This window comes from Mirounga leonina, unplaced genomic scaffold (assembly GCF_011800145.1).
Source record: "Mirounga leonina isolate KUSES-001 unplaced genomic scaffold, KU_Mleo_1.0 Mir_151, whole genome shotgun sequence".
Classification (NCBI taxonomy): Eukaryota; Metazoa; Chordata; class Mammalia; order Carnivora; family Phocidae; genus Mirounga; species Mirounga leonina.
This window is the reverse complement of record NW_023270377.1, coordinates 17,650,206-17,672,534: the sequence shown is the minus strand read 5'-3', so window position 1 is coordinate 17,672,534 and position 22,329 is coordinate 17,650,206. Positions and strand designations below refer to the sequence as shown.

Here is a 22,329-nt window from a genome sequence, read left to right as displayed (position 1 = left end):
CAGGTCGGGTGGGGGGGATTGGTTTGCAAGGAAGGGTCAAAGCACAATGCAAATCTTTTTTAAGAGAGGGTGGGCTTGACCCCTAATGGGGGGCCTGGGTCTGTGAGTGGGCAGAGCACAAGCAGGTGTGTGTGTGTGCGTGTGTGCGCGTGGCCAATGGCAGCACCAGTAAGAGTGCCAAAGGTAGGGAATCACTGGGGTAGTTGGAATAACCACTCAAAGCCTGTGCGCCCCCCCACCCCCCCAGCTGGGCACAGTGGGAGCCTGCAGGCTGTCAGGATGAGAGATGCTGTGCCCATTCCAGGTGTCTCCCTTCCCCTGCCCATCGCCACAGGGCATTTCTGGGCACTGGGCACCCTCACGCCCCCTCTGTCCTGCCTACCCACCATGCCCTGCCCCACAAAAGCTCTGATAACAGTCTGTCCATGTCTCTCTCCTGCTGCTCCTATGGAAGCGAAGTTTTCCGCTCCTGCAGAAAGCAAAGTTACGGTAGGAAACTGGCTCCTGCCCTAGCCCTCCACTCCCCCTTCCTCCCTGCCCGACCCTGGCCTCTCCTCACCCTGCCTCAGCTGCACCCTGATGTGTTCCGGCTGGTTTGGGGTGGAGGACAGGCTGGCCCTGCGGTTGGTCGAGTGCCCTGACAGTACAACTCTGAGGTGACTCCCCTTTGTTCCTGGGGTACCGGAACCCAAAATTTAGAGCCTTGGAACCTAGGATCTTGTTATTTGGGGGATGCACAGGAGATATGCTGTCCCTGGCAGGCGACGGACGATGGGGAGGGCTGAGACCCTGGTAATCCAGCAAGGGGCTGGGAGGGGCGGTGGCAGGTGGCCCCAAGGGCCAAGGAGGCAGGCGTGAGTCACCAGGGGCTCGGAGGTGAAGCCACGGGACTGGCCTGAGCAGCCCAGCATGGGCGTGGGGACGAGCGGGGTAAGAGAGGGGAGAAGATAGGTGTGGCAGCCCCGCCATGGGTAAGATGGAGCCTGCTGCGGGGGAGGCGGGAGGAGACACAGGGAAGAGTTGGAGTCAGAGGGAGGAGGGCCCTGCCCACACAGACCCCTTCTTCTCTAGACTCCGAGACGGGCGAGGATGACATCAGCGATGTGCAGGGGACCCAGCGCCTGGAGCTTCGGGATGACGGGGACTTCAGCACCCCCACGGGTGAGCTATCTGGGCTGCTCTAAGAGCAGGCAGGCGGGCCTCCCCCAGGAGGTGTCTGGGCTTCACCGTGCTCCTTTCTCTAGGGGGCTCCGACACCCTGGTGGGCACCTCCCTGGACACACCCCCGACCTCCGTGACAGGCACGTCAGAGGAGCAAGTGAGCTGGTGGGGCAGCGGGCAGACGGTCTTGGAGCAGGAAGCGGGCAGCAGGGGTGGCTCCCGCCGCCTCCCGGGCAGCCCAAGGCAAGCACAGGCAACCGGGGCCGGGCCACGGCACCTGGGGGTGGAGCCGCTGGTGCGGGCGTCTCGAGCTAATCTGGTGGGCGCAAGCTGGGGGTCAGAGGATAGCCTTTCGGTGGCGAGTGACCTGTATGGCAGCGCATTCAGTCTGTACAGAGGACGGGCGCTCTCCATCCACGTGTAAGTAATGGCCTCACCCGGGCCCGCACTCTTCCGTCCCACCATGCCGTCCCGCACTGCCCCTCACCACTCCGTCAGCCTCTCTCCCCTGCACCATCCGTCCCTCTGTGCACTTCACCGCCCCTGCTGCCACCCTGGCCCCGGCTACCTACTCTGTCCTCCCACACCGCATCCTCCCTCCTTCTGTGCCGTCACCACCCACAGCCTCCTGCTCCCACCTGTGCCATCGCCATGGTCTCGTGGACCCCTCTGTCCCTTCCTCATCCCCTCCAAGATCTCCACTTTCCCAGGGGCCCTCTCCCACCTTGCCCATTCAGGCTGCAGTTGTCCCCAGGATTCCCCGCCCTCCCCCCCAGGGCCCCCTCCGTGCCTGCTGTCTCAGCAGCTGCTGCCTTTTCTTCTCTCTGCACATTCCTGTTCCCATGTGGGCCTTTTTCTGGGAGGAACGGAACCTTTTTGCAAGGCAGCTCCCGGGAGAGCAGGAGAGCAAGGGAGCATGAGCGTGGCCGGGAGAGAGAAGAGAGTGAGGTGGTCAGGGAGTAGATGGGGCCAGGGGCCTGGGAAAGCAGGAGGATGTGGGCTGTGTGGGAGGCAGGGGCGGGCAGGGAGGGCTGGAGTCAGGGGGCTGGGGTGGAGGCAGAGGGCTGGGACTGGTGCAGGCTCGGAGCACGTGAGGGCCTGGTGGGACATGCCTGTGCAGGGGTGGGGCGGGGCGGTGGTGAAGGTTGTCCTGGCAGGGGGTGACGAGGAGCCTGAGCGGAGCGGAGGTGTTGGAGTGAGGCTTCGGAGCCGTTTTTTGGAGATTTGGGGGCTGGCAGATACAGGAGGGAGTGCTATAGTAGAAGAGGGGAGTGGCTGATGATGGAGGTATTGGGGGGACTTTGGGGGAGCTGAGAGGGACCTAACTTGTGATGGGTATGGGTGTGTGTGTGTGGGGACCATCACGGAGGAGAGAGAAGGAGCCTGGTGGGGGAGGCTGTTTTGAAGGTGGTTGGGGTGGCTAGTGGTAGGCAGGGGAGAGGTCTGGGGCAGGGGAGGCTCCCTGGCTTTATGTGGTTGGTATGAACCAGGCGCTCCTGAGCCCTGGACTTGCCTTTTCCTTCCCTGCCTTCCTTTGCCAGGCCTCAGCCTGAGCCTGGAGTTGCTATGGCAACTTCTGAGGAACCCATTTCCTTAGTGATGTCTGTGGTACAGAGGCTGGCCTAGCGCTCAGAGCTGCCGGCAAGAGGCCTCCTCTGCTGTCCCCGATTTCTCTCAGATTTCTCTAGGAGCCTTAACCCAGTTCCCAGAAGCCATTCCTCGGGGACTCTGCTGTCCTTCCCCCAGGGTAGACTCTGCCTCCCCGCAGGTGGCTGGCTGAAGTTCTGTTCCCTCAGGGCACGGTGGATTGCCATTCCGCACCTCACCCCTCTCCGCCCCCCCCCCCGCCCCGAGTCAGAGGTGGGGCCTGTGGGGGGGGGCTGGCTGCCCCAGGTAGTCCAAAACAGCCTTCCACTCAGGCACCCCTAGAACTTCTGCTGTGGCCAGTACCCTATTTCTCGTCCCTTCCATGCCCTCAGAATCCTAGACATTTGGAGGGAATAAGGGCTCAGGAGTCAAACTGCCTGGGTTTCAGTCCTGGCACCAGCCATTTCCTAGCCGTGTCACCTTGGTGAGGCACTTTACCTCTTAAGCCTCAGTTTCTTCATCTGTAAATGGAGACAGCTGCTAGCTCAGAGGACTGTTGTGAGGATGACAGGAGTGAATGCATTTTAAGCCTTTAGTATGCGCCTGGCCCCCAGTAAGGATTCAGTGAGCCATTTCCTGAGTTTTTATTAAGCTCTTTAATGTGTCAGGTATGCTGTTAATATCTCAGATTCCTTTCCTTGCTTGATGTGTCCCCCAAGAGTCCAGAGGGAGGATACTGAGGCCCAGCTCTTGGGCAGCAAAGCTCTGTGGTGAGAGGGGTACTCTGAGCTGACCAGCTCCTTCCCTCTTCCTCTTCTCCCACACCCCTTCTTCAGGCCCACGCAGTAGTTATTTCTGAGCTGAGTTATTCCTGAGCATACCCCTTTGGGGAGCTTCTGTGCTGGGGGGGCGGGGGGGGGCAGAGGTGGCAGCATGGTTTCAAAGGACTCAAGGTAATTTTCCCAGGGGCAGGACAAAGTCAAAGGCCTGTGGTAGGGGCACTTGACCAAAGGGAAGGGGAACCTGACTCTTCTAGTCTCCCACCCCAGGGACCTCAGCTGCCACCTGCTGTGTTTGCTGTTGAGGCACCTCAGGTGCTAGGGGGACCCTGAGATAGGGCATCGCTCCCAGAAGGCTAGTGCCCGTTCTTCTAGAGGTACTCCTGCTGAGGATGGGCAGGGCTGTGGGGGCCAGCTGGGGGCAGGAATGAGTGGGAGGCTGCATTCCTGAGAGGGCCCCACCCCACCCAACCCTCCTGCCTTTCCTCACCACTTCATCCTTTGGGTCCTAAGCTCATTCTTTTCTCTCTCACCGCTCCGTTCTGTTTCTGCTGTTTCCCAGCTTCCGGGGCTGGGGGGAGGGGGCTGGCCAGAGCCCCAGGGGCTGAGTCTGTACTTGGGCCCAGCCACCAGCCCAGTTTTCTGGTGCCAGGGCTGCCAACCTCTCCCCAGCACCTGCTCTGGCTGTTCCTTCCTTGGGGGGGGGGGGGGGAGGGTCTGACCCATGTCACCCCCCAAGCCTTCCCAGCATGCCCCACCGTCCAATTCCTATCACGAGCTGAAGGTCTAGGAGGGGAGACCCCTAAATCTTCTACCCGTCTTCGTCTTGGTTCTGCAGCAGTGTCCCTCAGAGCGGCTTGCACAGGGAGGAGCCTGATCTTCAGCCTCAGCCGGCCAGTGAAGCCCCTCGTCGCCCCGCCCTACCGCCTCCCTCCAAATCCGCACTGCTGCCCCCACCGTCCCCTCGGGTGGGTAAGCGGACCCCGCCGGGACTCAGCGCCCAGCCCCCGGTCACCCCCACATCGCCCAACCGGCGCACTCAGGAGCCCGTGCTGCCCGAGGACGCCACGGCCGAAGAGAAGCGAGGGAAGAAGTCCAAGTCGTCGGGGCCCTTGCTGGCGGGCACGGCGGAGTCCCGGCCCCAGACGCCACTGAGCGAGGCCTCGGGCCACCTGTCGGCACTGGGCCGCTCGCCCAGGCTGGTGCGCGCGGGCTCCCGCATCCTGGACAAGCTGCAGTTTTTCGAGGAGCGACGGCGCAGCCTGGAGCGCAGCGACTCACCGCCGGCGCCCCTGCGGCCATGGGTGCCCCTGCGCAAGGCACGCTCGCTGGAGCAGCCCAAGTTCGAGGGCGGAGCGCCCTGGGGCACCCTCGGGGCCTCGCAGGAGGAGCTGCGGGCCCAGGGCAGCGTGGCCGAGCGGCGCCGCCTCTTCCAGCAGAAGGCGGCCTCGCTGGACGAGCGCACACGGCAGCGCAGCGCGGCCTCCGACCTCGAGCTGCGCTTCGCGCAGGAGCTGGGCCGCATCCGTCGCTCCACGTCGCGGGAGGAGCTGGTGCGCTCGCACGAGTCCCTGCGCGCCACGCTGCAGCGCGCCCCGTCCCCTCGAGAGCCTGGCGAGCCCCCGCTCTTCTCCCGGCCCTCCACCCCCAAGACCCCTCCGGCCGAGAGCCCCGCCGCCGCCGCCTCGCCGCCCCCTCCGAGCGTCGCGGGGAAGCCCGGGGACGAGCAGGGGAGGCCCAGGAGCCGCGGGCCGGCGGGCAGGACGGAGCTGGGGGAAGGCCCGCAGCAGGAGGTTAGGCGCCGGGACCAGTTCCCGCTGACCCGGGGCAGAGCCATCCAGGAGTGCCGGAGCCCCGTGCCGCCCCCTGCTGACACCGATCCCCCTGAGGCCAGGACGAGAGCACCCCCGGGTCGGAAGCGGGAGCCCCCAGCGCAGGCCGTGCGCTTCCTGCCCTGGGCCATGCCAGGCCAGGAGAGCGCTGCTGTGCCTCAGACCTTGGAGAAGAACAGGGCGGGGCCTGAGGCGGAGAAGAGGCTGCGCAGAGGGCCCGAGGAGGACGGTCCTTGGGGGGCTTGGGACCGCCGAGGTGCCCGCAGCCAGGGCAGAGGTCGTCGGGCCCGGCCCACCTCGCCTGAGCTGGGTAAGGCCTCGGGGAGGGCCGAGAAGTTGCTGAGAGCTGGGTGGGAGGGTGTTTGGGGAGAGCTGCGGGGCAGTTGCGAGGGTGTGGTTTCACAGGGAAGCTACAGACCCAGGTTCGAGTTGAGTGAAGGATTGTGAAGGTTCTTGTGCTGGTGAGGCAGCGAGCGAGTGTGTTTTGGTGGAGGCTGAGTGGAGCCGTGAGCAAAGAAAGGTGCCCAGATGCCTGTGTAGGTGCCCTGGGTCCACTGGGCTGCTGGGTCGAGGATCTAACCGTGGTGGAAGGCAGTGGTGGAAACCTAAGGAGCCCCTCCAAACTCCACCGCTCTGTGTGGGAAGAGACGGAAACCCATCTCAGTAAATAATGTCAGGTCCCGGGTAGAGGCGAGCTTTGGTCCAGCTCAGCTTCCATCCCGGGACTATCCCCTGGCCCATCCGTAGCCACGAAGATTGGACCCAGTCTTTCAAGCTAGCCTCTGTCCCATCCTTGAGTCCTTGTATGGCTGAGCTGACTGTGGGCACATGCCAGCCTGAGTGTCATCTCCTAGTCCTCCTGTGGATGGTGGCCACCATCCAGAATGCCCGTGCTCCTAGTTCTGCTCACCCTGAACACCAGCCTGGGGTCCATTCCTGGATGGAGGCAGAGGAAGCCATCCTCGGCTTGCTCCCACCCCTTGCTGCTTCCCAGGCCAGATGCCTCTGCTCACTGCACCCAGGACACCTGGTCAGGGTCTCTTTCATTGCGCTTACCACCTTGGATTTTTCATCATCAGAATTACTTTATTTTCACTTAAGGATTACCATCTTAAAGTTTTTAAAGATAATTAGGTACCTGCCCATCATCCTTTTAGCTCCATACAGGCACTGTGTGTCCTGGGCGCTTAGGGGCATTATTTTATTTAAATTTGTATGCCAGCTCTGCAAGAGGTTGGGTGTTATTTATCAGCTTCATCTTACAGATAACAAAACAGAGGCACAGAGAGGTTATTTAATTTGTCCAAGGTTCTGGAGCTAGAAAACAGCGTAATTGGGATTCTCACTGCTCCTTTGGCTACCTACCAGACTGTACCTTGTCTAGCCTGTAGAAGGTCAGAGTTCGAAAGTACCCAGAGGGATCCACTACTGTGGAGCTTCAGGATATCTTTGTATGCACAGGCTTCCTGTAAGCACTTCTTATGTCTTGCCATCTCCCTGGTACTCATACAGAGCTTAGCGTGCGGTAGGTGCGGTGCTACGTTCGGTGGATGGACGGGATCAAAGCTGATTCATGAGGCTCTCAGATGGCTACCGGGGCCCACCCGCTGCTCCCTCTTTTGAATCCGGGGGCATCACTAATTTGACAGTTTACCCCATGTTGCCCTGTGACGGCGGTATTATTGCTTAGGGCTTGGGTTGCTGTTCGCTTGTACTGTCTGTTTGGAAGCAGGTCATATCTGTGCTACCGCTAAGAGCGCTTGCATGAAACAGGGCCTGATCTACCCTCCGCGGTGACTGATGTGTATAGACACGCACAACACAGTCCGGGCCTTCCTCCAGAAACCACAGTGACTGTGGCTGAAGTTGAGAAGCCAAACTAATGTAGAGTCCTGGCTGCCCTGTCCTGTTTGAGAACGCCCCCCCCACCCCGTCTTTTTTTCCCTGTCTCCGGACATTCAGGAGAGAGACCCCTTGATCCCCCAACCCCCACCTTCTAGAAGCCCTCCTCCCTGGGTTTGGCTTTCTAAGATCCGAGGATGCCATTATCCACTCTCCCCCTGAGTCATCCCCACAGGGACCGTGTCCCCTTACCCCGTCACCCATGTCTCCGGCAGAGTCTTCGGATGACTCGTATGTGTCCGCTGGAGAAGAGCCCCTCGAGGCCCCTGTGTTCGAGATCCCCCTGCAGAATGTGGTGGCGGCCCCAGGGGCAGATGTGCTGCTCAAGTGTATCATCACTGCCAATCCCCCACCCCAAGGTGAGCTCCAGGGCTGGGCCCAGGCTATGGTTGAGACACAGAGAGGGGGAGGTAGGGGAGGAGGGACATCTGCTCCATGGGGCTGGCCCGACCCCTCTGTGGGTGTTACGGGAGATTTCTCAGAACCCCCCGGGAGAGGGGAGGGCAGACCTGGGCTTCTGTGAATGGGGCAGGCTGGGGCAGGGGCAGGGGAGTCCTCAGGATTCCCTAGGGTGGGGAGCAGGGTGGTTTGGGCTCTGTGTGGGGTGAGGGGAGATTTGCCCCAGTGGACCGCTGTGAGCCATGGCAACCAGTCACACCGCTCCTTCCCCACAGTGTCCTGGCAGAAGGATGGGTCTGCTCTGCGCAGTGATGGCCGCCTTCTCATCCGGGCTGAGGGCGAGCGGCATACCCTGCTGCTGAGGGAGGCCCGGGCGGCTGATGCCGGGAGTTACACAGCCACCGCCACCAACGAGCTGGGTCAGGCCAGCTGTGCCGCCGCGCTGGCCGTGAAACCTGGTAGGGAGCCTGTGGGCCCCGGGTCCCGGGTGGGATGAGCAGTGACCCATCCCACTCCCGAGCCTAGAGCTCAGGCTCTCGGCCCGCGTGCACCGTCCGTTCTCACGTGTTGGCTGCTCTGCTGGAAGCATTCCAAGTGGCCCAGCCTTGGAGCGGGGGCCAGATTCCCAAAGGCACACCCCAGGCTGGCCAATTCATGAAGTCACTGAAATTTGTCTTCACGCATCCTCTAAATGCCATCCTCCCTTGGCATTTCCCTGAAAGTGGTCCTATGGGGAAAGCAAATTCTCCTTGAGTTTCCGAGAAAAAGAATCTCCCAACTCAAAGGGCTTAAAAGCCATCAGGAGCCTTCTGAGGTCATTTCCTCTAGAAGGGTACCACTCCCCCCACCCAGTAAAAAGGATGCTTTTAAGTTCCACAACCCTTCCCCACTCCCTTGGTCCTTCTGTTGAACCCAAAGCCCTAAAGAGAAGGTAGCTGAGAGCACCTCTCTGGAGATGGCTGTGTTTGAGGCTGCCTTGCTTTCTATTTTTACGAGAGCCCTCACTTGGTGTTGGACTACTTCCTTTGGGTGTAAGCCCAGTTTCTTTCGGGTGCAGGGTAGGGCTGGATTGGTGTTAGTGTGCATGGCTAGTTCTGCCCATTCAGGTTGCTGGGCCTGACGGTGTGCTGATCCTGGGCAGTGGGGGTGCGGGAGGTGAGGCTGGGTAGGGGGGTTCTAGAAGGAAAAGACACAGACTCAGCCCGCAAGGATATTAGCTCTGGGTCATCAAGATCGGTCAGAGAACCTAAGTTGGAGGACAGTGCAGGGCAGAGGAGCATCAAGCAGTGGGTCAGTGTTATGGGGTGCTGGATTGAGAGGCACGGGGGCCCTGAAGGACACTGGGATGTAGAGAGGCAGCAGAAGGGGCTGGGTGTGCCTGGACCGGGAGCAGCCCACGCTGTTCCGTCCCTTTCTCTCACTGGACAGGATAGGAGGTTACAGAGCCTGTCTTGCTGTGGGCCCAGGACTTCTGTACCTTCACGATAAGGGTGATTTTGGTGGTATCTCCCCTGAGCCCCAGTCCTGCCTTTGATCCTTTTGTTTGTACCCATCTAGCTTTGCAGAACAGCAGGCCTTCATCTTCCGTAGCTTACATACCCCTCCCAGGAGCCTGTGTTTTAGTCTTTCTCCTTTTCCTCGCCCCTCCCACCACGCTGAATCATGCCGTCCCTCCAGACATGCTTCCGTCCTTCCATCACCTCTGGGATCTGGCTTGTGACTCAGCTCCCAGCTCTCCTCAGGGGGCCTGGGGCTGGCTCCAGGACTCTGGTCAATACCTGGCTTGGGCTGAGAATTGGCAAGGAGGCTTGGGGGGGGGGTGCCCCGATACTGGCTTGTGGCCATTTGGGAGCCTTTTAAGGTTGGGAAGGAGGCTTGGGGCAAGGCAGTTGTGCGCACTTGACTGGGAGCTCTGTTTGTAGTACCAAATCTCCCTGCTTTTCAGTTTCTTCATTTGTATAATTTATTCTACCATCCTCACGAACAAAAGCAAACGTGTGAATGGGCTTTATGTCAAGCTGTAGACAAATGTTAGCTGTTAGTGTTATTAAGGGGTGCTGTTGTGCCCAGGTTTCCATGAGGCTCCAGAAAGCTGCCTTTTCCTTTTCTGCCCATTCTTCAGACTGTCTTAGGGACTCCTCCCCTGCCCTTGCCAGGCCTGCGGCCCCAGCTCCTCCATATTTCCCAGCCTCTGGGCCCTCAGCCCATCATGGCATGTCTGTGCCTCCCCCCCCCAGCCCACCCTGGGGAGCCAGAAAGGCTTCATCGCATTAGTCAGTGGCACTGGGCTTTGCCCCCAGAGAACAGCCCCCATAAGTCATGCTGACTCGGCCCCAGGACTCTCTTGGCGGAAGCAGACTTTCTTTCCCTACAAGGCACTGTTTGGTCCGGAGTGGCTGGACAAGGGCCAGTGGACCTGGAGAGCAGTGGAGTGGGCGGAACCAGGGGGTGGCACAGACATTTGGCAAGGGCGGGGGTCTCGGGCTTGGACTGTGTGCAGAGTTGTGGGGGGCTAAGAAGGGGTGTCAGGCAGTGTGGCTGCAGGCAGGAAGCGGGGGCAGCTAGCTGGGGGAGAGAGTGTCTGATAGGAAGAGGCCTCCTGGAACCACCTCCCTTTCTTGTTCCTTTTTTTTTTTTTTAAATATTTTATTTATTTATTTATTTGACAGAGAGAGAGACACACAGCGAAGAGAGGGAACACAAGCAGGGGGGAGTGGGAGAGGGAGAAGTAGGCTTCTTGCCGAGCAGGGAGCCCCATGCGGGGCTCGATCCCAGGACCCTGGGATCATGACCTGAGCCGAAGGCAGATGCTTAACGACTGAGCCACCCAGGTATCCCCCCTTTCTTGTTCCTTAATCCCCCACCCTAGAGCCCTGAGAACCAGGGCTGGCTGCACAGTGCCCTCTTGAGGTGCCCACCCCCAAAGGGCCTGCTTTGGAGAGCCCACAGATCTCAGTTCCTGGTTGGGAACCATACCCATTACACCATTACTCAGGCGCTGTGGTTTAAGGGCAGGGTCTGGTTCTCATCACCCCCCAGCCCCAGGCCCCTTCCAGCCTGCTCCAGCCAGCCCACTGAGTACTTCCGCTGAGGCCACAGTCGTTCTCCCAAAGGGTGTGTGTGTACTGGGGCGGGTGGTTGGGGAGTGTGAGAGGTATGCTTACCTGAAGCTGAGCATTCTTAGCTGCCCACATCTGTCACACAAACATTTACTGATACAGCCTGGCTGCCAAGTTCTACATCTCTCTGGAGAGTGTCCTTTCACACCTCTCCTCTTATTTGAGCTACATCACCCCATATCTATCCCTTGGAGAAGGACATGATAGGTGGTAATATTCCCATTTTACGGATAGGAAGACAGAAACATGGAGAATGAGGTGACATGGAACTAGCCTAAGGCCAGCAACCTTTACTGAGCACTTATAATCTGCCTAGGGAAGTTGTAAGCAACAGGTGATTTCGGGTGCTGGAAATACTCACTTGTGAAGCAAATAAGCTTAGGTGGATGACAGATGAAAAGAACATGAGTAGTTAGCATCTAGTGAGTACTTCCTACATACCAGGCCCTGTGTTGATTGGGTTACCATATTTACTCTTGCCCTGGGTGGTAGGTTCTGTTATTATGCCCACATTACGCATGAGGGAGCTGAGACTTGGAAAGCTTCAGCAAACTGCTCTAGAGAAATGCTGATCAGTAGAACTTTCTGCCATGAGGGAAATGTTCCATATGTGCCCAGTCCAGTATGGTAGCCATTAGCTACGTGTGGCTGTTGAGCTCCTGAAATGTGGCTAGTGTGACCAAGGAACTGGATTTTTTTTTTAATTTCCATTTTAATGAATACTCATGTAAGTAGTCTCAGGTGGCTAGTGCCTACCCTGTTGGGGTGCTCAGCTCTAGGAGCAGAGGGCCAGTTGGGGGGCCGATCATAATGTGAAGCCCTGTCCCTCGGTCTCCCAAACCTCCACTCCTTACTATCCCCTTCCCTGCTACTTGGAAGAATTTCAGGGTTAAGGAAGAATTGTGCTCATGAGCTCACGCTGGGTGGCCGGGGGTGGGGGGGTGGGGGGGAGGGAGGCAGAGACTGCCGATGCCCTCTGTGGGTAGGTCCTTCCTCTCTGGACTCCCCATCTCCACTGTGGCTGTGATCCTGCTTTGTCTCCCTGCATGCCTGGTGGGAGCACATTCGGCTCACCTCCACCTTGGGCCCTGACAGGAGGCCCTTTGGGTGCTGGTCAGGAGGAAGGGGGATATCGGGGCTCCATCCTGCTGCCTTCAGTCCTCCCTCAAGCACAGATCTTGTATATTTGAACCCAAGGTTCTAGCATTTTTCAGCTGAGACCTTGGCCTCTTCACATTTCCTTAGCTGGCTACAGTTTTCTCCTCTGTGAGGTGAGGGTCCGTATACCCCTTGGGCAACTTACTTGGTAAGATTTATGAGGCTCTGTGGGAATGAGGATGTAGCTGAGGACCTTTGGGCCAGAGGATATGGCTTTTCAAACTCATTCTGGTCCCACCATATGACTGACACTTAACAGAGTTTGGTTATGGGGGGCCAGAGAATAAAAGGAAAGGCACCAGCATCTGCCCCTGCCCTTTCTCCTGGCCATGGCTGCTGTGGAATTACAGCTTCTCCCCTGTGAAGGCAGGAGCTGCTGATGGATGGGGGGGATCTTGGAATGCCACATGGCCCCATTGCCTATCCTTGAAGGGGGTTTGGACAGCATCTGAAAAAAACAGCGTGGTCCCTTGACCAGACTCAGCCCTTCCTCCCAACTCCCGTCTTCCAGAAGCAGGTTGGCCCCGCGGGGTGTCTCCCAAGGCTGCTCCCTCAGAGTGGGGGTCATCACGCTCAGCCTGTCGAAAGAACAGGCACCTAATCTCCTGTGGGTGCCAGCGCTTTATCTAACGCGGAGCAACCCCACGTAATCGTGCGTGGGGAATTAACTGTCTCTATGGCTAGCTCAGGCCGGCTGGCAAGTTCTCTCTGCTTCCTTGTCCATTTGAAACCAAAACAGAAACCTCTTCTTCTCTGGAGGGGGCAGTGCCCACGGCAGCACCCGTGGGTTCCCAGCTGCAGGCCGGCCTGCGTCTCCCTTTTCCCTCGGCCTTGCTGTCTTCCACGGTGGCGTGACCGCAGCAGACGTTTAGAGGAATCGCCTCTGGAGACAGCGCCTGTGGAGTGCGGGTTGGGAATGGCTGGGCCCCGCATGCGAGCTGGTTAATGCCCGCGTGTCACCCCTTCCCTCCCTCCGAAGCCTCGAGGAGCTTCCCTTCGCCTTTAGAGTGAAGGCCCCACTCCTGAAGCTGACCTCCACTGTCCGGACCTGGGGACGACCCGAGGGCGTCTGGAGGCCTCTGAGGCAGTGGGAGGCACCCACTCTAACTCTCAGCTTTACCCAGTTCGGTGGCCAGCATGTTGAGCTACAATGGTCTGCATGTTCTTGCTGTCTCTGAATATTTGCTCCTGCAGCTTCCTCCTCTGGAAAGACTTTTTCCCTTTTTTTTCCTGCTTCAACCGAACTCTTAATTCCTATACCACTCTTTCCCTCAGTTACCCTGTCTTCCCTGAGCCCAAAGGAATCTGCTCTCTGCACTCTGTGGCCCTCATCTGCCCTTCTCTTGCCTCTTTATTATTCCTGCTCACTGTTCGAGCTGTGTATGCATTGGGGTTGTCATCCCTACCAGCCAGAAGGCTCCCGAAATCATGACCGTGCTTTGGCCACTTCTTAGCCCCTGTAGCCATACCTGGAGGCCTTCCTGGATGGTCCGGGGCTATGTGGACTGCAGGATTGTGTGTGAGGTAGTGGTGTGTGTGTGTGTGTGGGGGGGTAGAGATCTGTGTGACTTTCCCAGCCCCTGGAACAACCTGGGTGTCATGGAGAGGCTGGGCCAGACACGCATCTACAAGGGGTACTAGTGAAGATCTGCCCAAGAGTGGTGGGTTTTTTTTAAAGATTTATTTGAGAGAGAGAGAGAGCAGGAGCAAAGGTGTAGAGGGAGAGGGAGAAGCAGGCTTCCCACTGAGCAGGGAGCCCGATGCGGGGCTCGATCCCAGGACCCCGGGATCATGACCTGAGCCAAAGGCAGATGTTTAACCGACAGAGCCACCCAGGTGCCCCACTGGAGTGGCTTCTAAAAATGTAGTTTCCTGACCTCCGTTTTAGGAAATCTAATTTTTCAGGTCAGAGTAAGTAAAGCCCAGGAATTTATGGTTTAAATAGGCTCCCAGGTGGTCCTGATGTGGGGAAGCCCTGGTGTAGAAGGCCTTTCATGTAGGTGGCTGTGACTCTGTTTACCCTTAAATGTCTCAAGGGATGTTGGGACCAGTATTGAGCTGAATGTGCTGGTCTGGGGAGGGAGAGCCCCCCACAAACACACACACCTTGAGGGCTCCCTCACACCTGTATTTTCATCAAGTGAGGTCGACCTGGAAGCAGTGTTGAAAGGCCACACACGTGCACAGAGTCAGCATGTTCTGGGGGTGGTGGGGTGTAGAGGGGCAGCATTCACATGGTGGGCATATGTACATGTTAGGTTTGGGGGACACCTGCTCCTCCCCACTTCCTGGCTGGTGTAAGGATGTTTCCCACAGTGAGAGCCCGGCTTGTGGGTGGAGCAGGGCTGAGATACAGGGACTGGCTACAAAGATGGTTTTGGTGGCGGGGCTAGTAAAAAGTGGGGTAGCACCAGAGCCTGGTATGGAACCCCAGCGGTTTTGGGAGCTGGAGATAGAGATCCTCCATCTCTGAGCCCGCCTGAGGACCCTGATTCTCGTGATTGCCCCCAGCATGCAGTTCCCCCAACCACCACCAGGGGTCTCTGAGGCTCCCTGCAAACCTTGCCAATCTGCTTTAATCTCTGCTCTCCCTCCCTGGGGGTGTGAGTGCCTGCAGCGCCATCCAACCTCAGGTGACCCTGGAGGTCACCAGGCTCCAGGGCAGGGAGGGGGCTCCCGCCTCCAGGGGCCATGCCTGTGGTCTCAGCATCAGTTGGTGGCCAAGCCCCGGACAGATGTTCACCAAATGCCATTTGGGCTTGCCTCCCCACCTCCCCCTTAAGACAGCCAACCTGAATGGTGGCCCCCCCCTCCTCAGCCAGTCCCCCCTCCTCCTTCACTGGCAGTGCTGGGAAACACAGGTCATAGCTTGGGAATGTGGCCTTGGGTTGCGGGGGGGGGGGGGTGATAAGAGGAGAGAGACGGGGGACGCCTGGGTAGTTCAGTCGGGCATTCAGCTCTTGATTTCAGCTCGAGTCATGCTCTTGGGGTCATAGTGTCGAGCTCCACGTCGGGCTCCGTGCTTGGTGGGGAATCTGCTTGGGATTCTCTCTCTCTCCCTCTCCCATCTGCCCCTCCCTGTCACGCGTGCACATGCGCACTGTGTCTCTCAAATAGATTTTTTTTAAAAAGGGGGGCGGGGAGAGAAGGCCATGTGACCTCTCTTCAACAGCTCCCCTGTTCTGCTGCTGATCTCCAAGCCCCTTCCCCAGCCCAGGTGCAGATGGCTGCTAGTTGTGGGGCGTTACTAGAAGCAGCCCCTGCCTCATGACCCTTGGCCCTGGTGAGGCTGACAGGGTGGGGGGCCATGCCAACAGGTGCCCCGGTAGGAGGAGAGGTGGGTGCAGGCCCAGTGCCCCTGGGTGGTGCTGGGCCAAACCTGCCATGGCAATAGGGGGGAGGCAGAGGTGGGATTTGGGGCCCCCTCAGGTTGAGGGGGCATATTTCTGGGAAGGAGGCTGAAGGTCCTGACAGTTCTCTGATTCTCAGCACCAGAGAAAAGAGGGTATGGCCTGGCTCCAGTATTGGAGGCTTGTCAGCACATTCCCACGTGGGGATCTTGGTGGTTTGGTCAGAACAGGGGGCATCCTAAGGGCCATCTGCCATCAGTGCCTCATGCGGTGGGTATGTCGGAGTGAACAGCTCAGGGCAGGCATCTTGGGTGCTGTGGTATACGGCCACCCCCGTCTTCCCCCGGGGACTGAGGCCCCGGCACTTTGAGTTGAGGCGCCAGTGAGGGGGCTTTGCTCTTGTCAGGGTCCAGAAACTGTAAAGAGAGAAAAGGCAGATCCTGCTGCTTGGGAATGAGCAGGGTGGCTAAATACAGCGAGGCCGCGCGCTTGCTCTGCCCCTCCCCGCTCCTCCCCCTCCGCTCCAGGGCCCTGGCTGCTTGTGGTCTCAGCAGGCACCACCTTCCCAGCCAGCTGCCTGCCTGCCACCCAGCCTGTCCCTGCCTGGCCGGCCCCCACCTCCTCCTTCCCCTCCTCAGGCTGCTTCCCCTCCCCCAGGCCCTCGGTGGAGAGCCTCAGCAGGGTCAGCGCAGTGAGTGGGGCTGGGCAGGCTGGGCTTCTGCTCCCTGGGGAGCTGGGTGGGGTGGGCAGTGGGCAGGCAGCAGGAGGGCCTGGTGCCAGGGCAGAGCCTTCAGGACAGGCGCAGTCTGGGGTCTGTGTGCAGAGTCTCGGGTGAGTTGGGGTGCAGCCCTGTGGGGGGCCGGGCCACAGGGGCTTGGGGTGGGGGAACCAGGAGGAGGGGCCAGGGGGCTGTGGCGGATTCATGTCTGTATTTGGTAGTCGGATAGGAGCCAGCTCAGTGAGGCTGGGCCCCTGGCCAGTTGCAGGGGAGGGCATCAGGGCCCTGGGGACACCCCTCCCCGAAAGCGAACACTGGTGCCCCCTCCCCATCCCCAGTCTGAGTCGCCCTTCTCTGTGGATGACTCAAACCGCTTTTCCCTCCCCTGAGAATTTGGGGGTCCATGTTCTAGGGCTGGGCCCCACAGGTGCCTCTGGGGTATCTGGGGCAGGAAGCTGAGAAGGGAGGGGGGAAGGGCAGGCTGGACAGTGCCGCCTCTCTGGCCCTGGCACTGCCCAGATGGGGCTTGTCTGAGGTGTGTGTTCCTCTGCACCAGGCCCAGCTCACCCAAGGAACGGGTGTCCGGGCTGTACCACTCTGGGGACCATCCGCATTAGGAGCCTGCAGGTCCGCACCAGGAATGTGGGTTCCCTGCTCCAGTGGAATTTCAGGTCTCACATTCAGGCCCCTCTGCGGCCTGAATCCCTTGTCCCAGGCTATTTGCTATGGCTCCCCTACTTGGGAAGTTCAACAGTATCAGGAAGGTCAACAGTGCCAGGAGGGTCTGGGGCAGAGCAGGAGTCAGGGGCTTGGGGACAGGAGACATCTGAGCAAGGTCACACAGCAAGCAAGTAGGAGCCCCATGAAGTAAAGTCAGGGCAGGGCTGGCCTGCTTCCTGGGCTGTGTGGATCATTCCAGACCTTACCAGGTCCTTGATCTGGAGCTGATCTATCCAGCTCTCTCATTCTCTCTGTCCCCCCCTTCCTCCTCTGGCGTCTCTCTTGGTGCCAGTCTGTCCTCTCTCTTTTCCAGGCGGGTCCACGTCACCTTTCAGCAGCCCCATCACCTCTGACGAGGAATACCTGAGCCCCCCAGAGGAGTTTCCGGAGCCTGGAGAGACCTGGCCCCGCACGCCCACCATGAAGCTCAGTCCCAGCCAGAACCGCCACTCCTCCGACACGGGCTCCAAGGCACCCCCCACTTTCAAGGTCAGACCCCTGAGGCCAGCATGCAGCCCCCGGGCACCCCCGTTCCTTCCTGTGTGCCCTTGTTCTTGGGCCACACCAGGTTCGCGCAAGACCTAGAGCTTGGCCCCGTTAACCCTTCTCATCTGGAGCCAGCCTCAGGCAGCCCGGTGTGGAAGAGGCCTCTGTCCCAGAATCCTCTGGCCCCCAGGAGCCACAGCTGGACCCTGATTGTCTCCCCTGACACTTTGGGGTCCTCTTCAGGTCTCACTTATGGACCAGTCAGTAAGAGAAGGCCAAGATGTCACCATGAGCATCCGTGTGCAGGGGGAGCCCAAACCAGTGGTTTCCTGGTGAGTAGCAGCACCCCTGTCAGCTTGCCCTGCTCCAGGCTTGGCCCTGTGAGGCCTGGCTCTGGGGAGAGGGGAGTGGACCCTTTGTGGACCTCCCTGGGATCTGCCCAGGGGTCTTATCCCAGGTCCAGTGGTGCCGCTTCCTGAACATGCCCCTGCTCCTTTGTTCAGGCTCATTCGGGGCTTCTCCTTCTCGGGGGAGCGGTTTGGGTAACACAAGGTCTCCTGTCTGTTCAGCTGGTGATGAATGGGCAGGAGTCATCTCTTAGAGAAGGCTGCCCTCGCCCACCCCCGTCAGGTGACAGCAGGGTGATTTTTGAGGCCTGCTCTGCGCCCAGCCCTGTGCTAGGCCCAGGCATAACAATTTGTTTCTGAGCGGCCAAAGCCAGGGGTTACAGGGGGGCCTTGGCTACAGTGCTTTATCCCGGGTGCCTGGAACCCTGATTACTGTTTGCTTGGGTTTTTATTAGTTTGGGTCCTAGTTTTCATTTGTAATTAATTGTCTAGTCCCTTACGTGATTTTTTTTTTTTTGACATTGTAAGTTATTTCTTATTCATTTTGGGAAGTGGCAAAGCTATCTGTTCATTATAAATAATAGAAATAAGACACAAAGACGTTTCAGAACTATTAAGGGCTGAATAGTTGTAGTTAGGTTCCAAGAAGGGTAAGATCCAAGTAGGCAGAGGTGTTCGGGAAGTTGCTGGGGGAGGGGTGGGATGGCAGAGTCAGGGTGAACACTTGGCCCTATAACCCAGGGGACAGATCTGGGAAGTGGGTAGATGATGTGAGGAGCCTGCAAGGACAGGTCAGGACCTGGGCCCCCAGACTGAGTTCTTGTCCCTCTGACAGGCTGAGAAACCGGCAGCCTGTGCGCCCAGACCAGCGGCGCTTTGCTGAGGAGGCAGAGGGTGGGCTGTGCCGGCTGCGGATCCTGGCCGCCGAGCGGGCCGATGCTGGCTTCTACACTTGCAAAGCGGTTAACGAGTATGGCGCCCGGCAGTGTGAGGCCCGCCTGGAGGTCAGAGGTGAGTGCCTCACACTCTCCATGAACCACCCCCCACCCCAGCCCCACAGCCCTAGCCCCGGCCTCATCCCTGCTTGGATGCCAGCTTTCGGCCTTAGAGATTCCGTAGTTGGTTGCTTATATTGTAGTTGAGTAAACTGAGGCCCAGAGAGGGGAAGTGACTTGCTCAAGGTCACACGGCGAATTGTTCAGTGCTCAGCCTGCTACACAGTATGGCCTTCCCCATGCTCAATCACACCTGTCCCTGATGCTAGCTAGAGAGAGACCCTGCTTCCTGCCACCAGCTGTCCTCTCCCCACACTCTTCCAAGCTTTTGTCACCTTGCCCTTACCAGGCTCCTCCCTCACACCCACCCCGCCTCTCTCCTCTTGCCCCTTTGCCCTCCTACCCATCCCATTGCTGTGCAGAAGCTGTTGTGGTTGGAGGTGGCAGTGGGGAGAGTCTGATAGCTGGACCCGTTCGGAGGGGCCCTTGGGGTGACTTGGGCTTGAAGCATTGCAGGGACCCCAGGGGTGCCAGGGTGAGCAGGACCGTGGAATGTGGAGAGGGCTGGGCCCCCGCGGAGTTGGGGCAGAAGGTCAGGGGACCTCTCGGGCAACGGGGATAGCAGGCAGGCCTCAGCCAGGCTGCTCTTGGGGGGCTGGTGGTCTTCCTCCCTAGGGCTGGCCGTTAACCTTGCTTTCTACTTCGCCCTTTCTTGTGAGCAGCTCAGGGCTGGGAACCCCTCCTTAGCTCCTGCACTCAGCCATCATCCCTCCCTTCCTGGTAGAGGCCAGCTCGGAAAGCTTCGCAGGAGACCCCCAGCCCCTGCTGGAGCTCAGACCCTCATAGTCAAGGTCACCTCCACCGGGCCCTGCCTGCCCCAGTTACCTGCCCTGTGCCTCCCGTTCTTGGGGCTGCCACCTCCTTGGTCTCTGAGTCCTTCAGCTCTCCCCGTACCCGAATCCGGCCCCCATTACCTGGCCTGTTCCTTCCCTTCCGGGGTCTGGCTCTGCCCTGCTTCTCTGTGTTAACCCACGTCTCGGTGCTTCTCTCTCTTTGGGATTCCTCCTGACATCCCCTAGGCTTTGGGCGCCCCCAGTGCCCGTGAATGCCCTTTCCCTGGTTGCCCACGGCCTCCGCCTGTCCAGGAACCCCAGAGACCCGCGCGGCCTCTGGCTGGCTGCCGGTGCCTCCATCTGCACCTGATCTTGGGGGAGCTGAGTGGCAGGGCGCCCTGGCGGTTTCAGAGGCAGCTGTCCATGCAGAGGGCCCTAGCCAGGTCTGCGTGGCGTGCGTGCGTGTGTGTGCGTGTGCGTGCGTGTGTGCGTGCTGCACTAACCTGCCGCTTGCTGACTGAGGTTTTTGTCTGTACACAGGCGAGTGAGCTCAGGGGGCCGCCTGCGCTCCCCCCCGCTACCCTCCGAGCCGCGCCCCTGTCTCAGGCACCTCTCGGACCTCGCTGTGTTTCACTGCCTCCTGCCCACAGACCCTGCCGGCCCGCCGGCCCGGACCCCTCTCCCAGCCTCCCATTCCATCCCCTCCCCGCCTCATGCAGCGTCCTGGGATAGCCCATGGGCCCCTATGGACCCTTCCCCCCCAAGCGGACATACGGCTGGGCAGGCTGGGAGCCCCCACATGGACTGAGTGCCAGGAAGGGGCAGCCATGAGGGTATCAAGACACCTGCTCCCACCCCCGGTCTCTCCCTGCAGGGGAGCACCCAGCGAGCGCATGTGTCACCGCTGCTACAGGCCCTGTCTATCTGTTTGTCTGTCTGTGTGTCTGTGACAGTCAGGGAAGGACGCCTCTGAGCGGGTGTGGGGTGAGGCAGAGCGGGAGAGGACAGGGCATGGCACCCACAGGCTGGAGGGGCCTAGGGAGGCAGGAGGCTGCTGACAAGGGGCTCATGAAACGGGACGGGGCACTCACCATTCCAGAAACGGGTCTCAAATGGCACAACACTTTCTATTTCACAAGAGACCAAAAGCCAGAGGCCCTACGCTGATGAGGAGGCCTGACCGAGTCCAGCTCTGGGCAGGTTTAGGGCTCATCTGGGGCTCCCCTATTCACTGTCAGGGCCCGGGATACTCTGTCTGGGAATGAGGGTGTTAGCCAGGCTTGGCCAAAGAGTAAGGGCCTGCTGTCGTGGGTGTGGAGATATTTGAACAAAGCTGTTTCTTAGCTCAAATAAAGTCCAGTTTGTACCCAGCTGGTGTGCTGTGTTTTTTTTTTTTTTCCGCCGCCGTCTCTGCCCCTCCGTGGCCCTCTCAGATCCCCTGCCCTCGATTCCCTCCCACTTCCCCTCAGTTCACCCTCCCTGGCCCAGCTTGGGTGGCCCTCCTGAAGCCAGGCCCTGGAGCTCCTTGCTGTCCCGGCCAGGCGGGCGGGCTTTCCCTGTCTCCAAAGGAACAAAATGCATCTCTCTCTCTGTATCTGTCTGTCTCTTTGTGTGTGCGTGTGTGTGTCTCCCTCGCCTTGTTGTGTCTCTATTCCACGTGTGCCCCCCTGTGGCCGCTTTCCCCCCAGCACATCCTGAAAGCCGGTCGTTGGCCGTGCTGGCCCCCCTGCAGGACGTGGACGTGGGGGCCGGGGAGATGGCGCTGTTTGAGTGCCTGGTGGCGGGTCCTGCTGACGTGGAAGTAGACTGGCTCTGTCGAGGCCGCCTGCTGCAGCCTGCACTCCTCAAATGCAAGATGCATTTCGATGGCCGGAAATGCAAGCTGCTGCTCACGTCTGTGCATGAGGACGACAGTGGTGTCTACACCTGCAAGCTCAGCACAGCCAAAGGTAACTGCCCGCTCAGGCCCTGGGGCTGCCGTGGGGGCCCAGAAGCCGGAGGGAGGGGGCTGGAAGTGTAGAGCCGGGTGCAAAAATAAGATCAGGCAGCCCACCTGCCTGGATAAAATCTGCATGTGGAGTGGCACCTGGCACAACGTGCCTTCTGTGTCCACGTGAGCTGGTGTTCCTGTAGGGAGCCAGTCCACTGCGGTCTAGCCAACCCATGCGGACTTGGGTTCCAATTCCTGCCCTGCCACAGACAGCCACGTGGCTTTGGACAAGTCACTTCATCTCTCTGAGCTTTAGACTATCCATCTGGAAAAAGGGATCATGAGGCGAGCTACCTTGTAGGGGGACCGGTAGGATTAATGAGCTAATGTATATAATGAGCAAAGTACAGCACAAGCCTGGCAGAGGGTGACACCTAATAAATGTCAGTCATTATTATTATGAATGACATCTCTGACCTGGTCCCCGTCCTCCTTTGAAGGGCAGAGATAATGCCTCACCAGCTCGTGGTGATGGGCGCCTAAGGTGACACTGGAAGTCTTTGTAAGCAGGAGAGGATCGGGTCGCCAGAAGGGGTTCTTATTTCCCCCAGAAGACGTTTTGTGGGGTGGTGTCTTAGGTCCAAGGAGCATTGCTCTGGGTTTGGGACGGGTGGGAGGGAGGACCCGGGTGGGAGGGAGGGTGGGCACCACCCAGGCACGGAGGAAAGTTTCCCCAGGGGCAGGGGAAAGGTGTGGAGGAGGAACCAGGTTTGGCCTGCAGGCCCCTCTCCTAGAGCTGAGCTGAGCATCCTGAGCGGGCAAGGGGCGATGAGGAGGGGCTCCCGTTGTGGTCCCGGCCGCCGTGGCCTCCCTGCCACCCACTCTTGCCAACCTCCACCTTCCTGAGAAGGCCAGATCTTAGGGTCTTGCCCACTGCCTCGCTCCAGTGTCTGGGGACCTCGCTGGATTCTGCTCCATCTACTGCCCTGGGCCCAGTCCCCCTTTCCTGCCCG

The 22,329-nt window shown here is 59.4% G+C and overlaps 1 protein-coding gene across 1 annotated transcript in view; it reads left to right on the top strand.

Moving 5' to 3' along the window:
• Positions 1 to 22,329, top strand: part of SPEG (striated muscle enriched protein kinase) — a 55,059-nt gene that overhangs the window by 8,527 nt on the left and 24,203 nt on the right. The window contains 9 exon segments of the mRNA XM_035007066.1: positions 1,072 to 1,161; positions 1,245 to 1,581; positions 4,366 to 5,669; positions 7,477 to 7,620; positions 7,936 to 8,118; positions 17,039 to 17,214; positions 17,455 to 17,543; positions 18,394 to 18,569; positions 21,075 to 21,335. Coding sequence (XP_034862957.1) covers positions 1,072 to 1,161; positions 1,245 to 1,581; positions 4,366 to 5,669; positions 7,477 to 7,620; positions 7,936 to 8,118; positions 17,039 to 17,214; positions 17,455 to 17,543; positions 18,394 to 18,569; positions 21,075 to 21,335 — 2,760 coding nt within the window.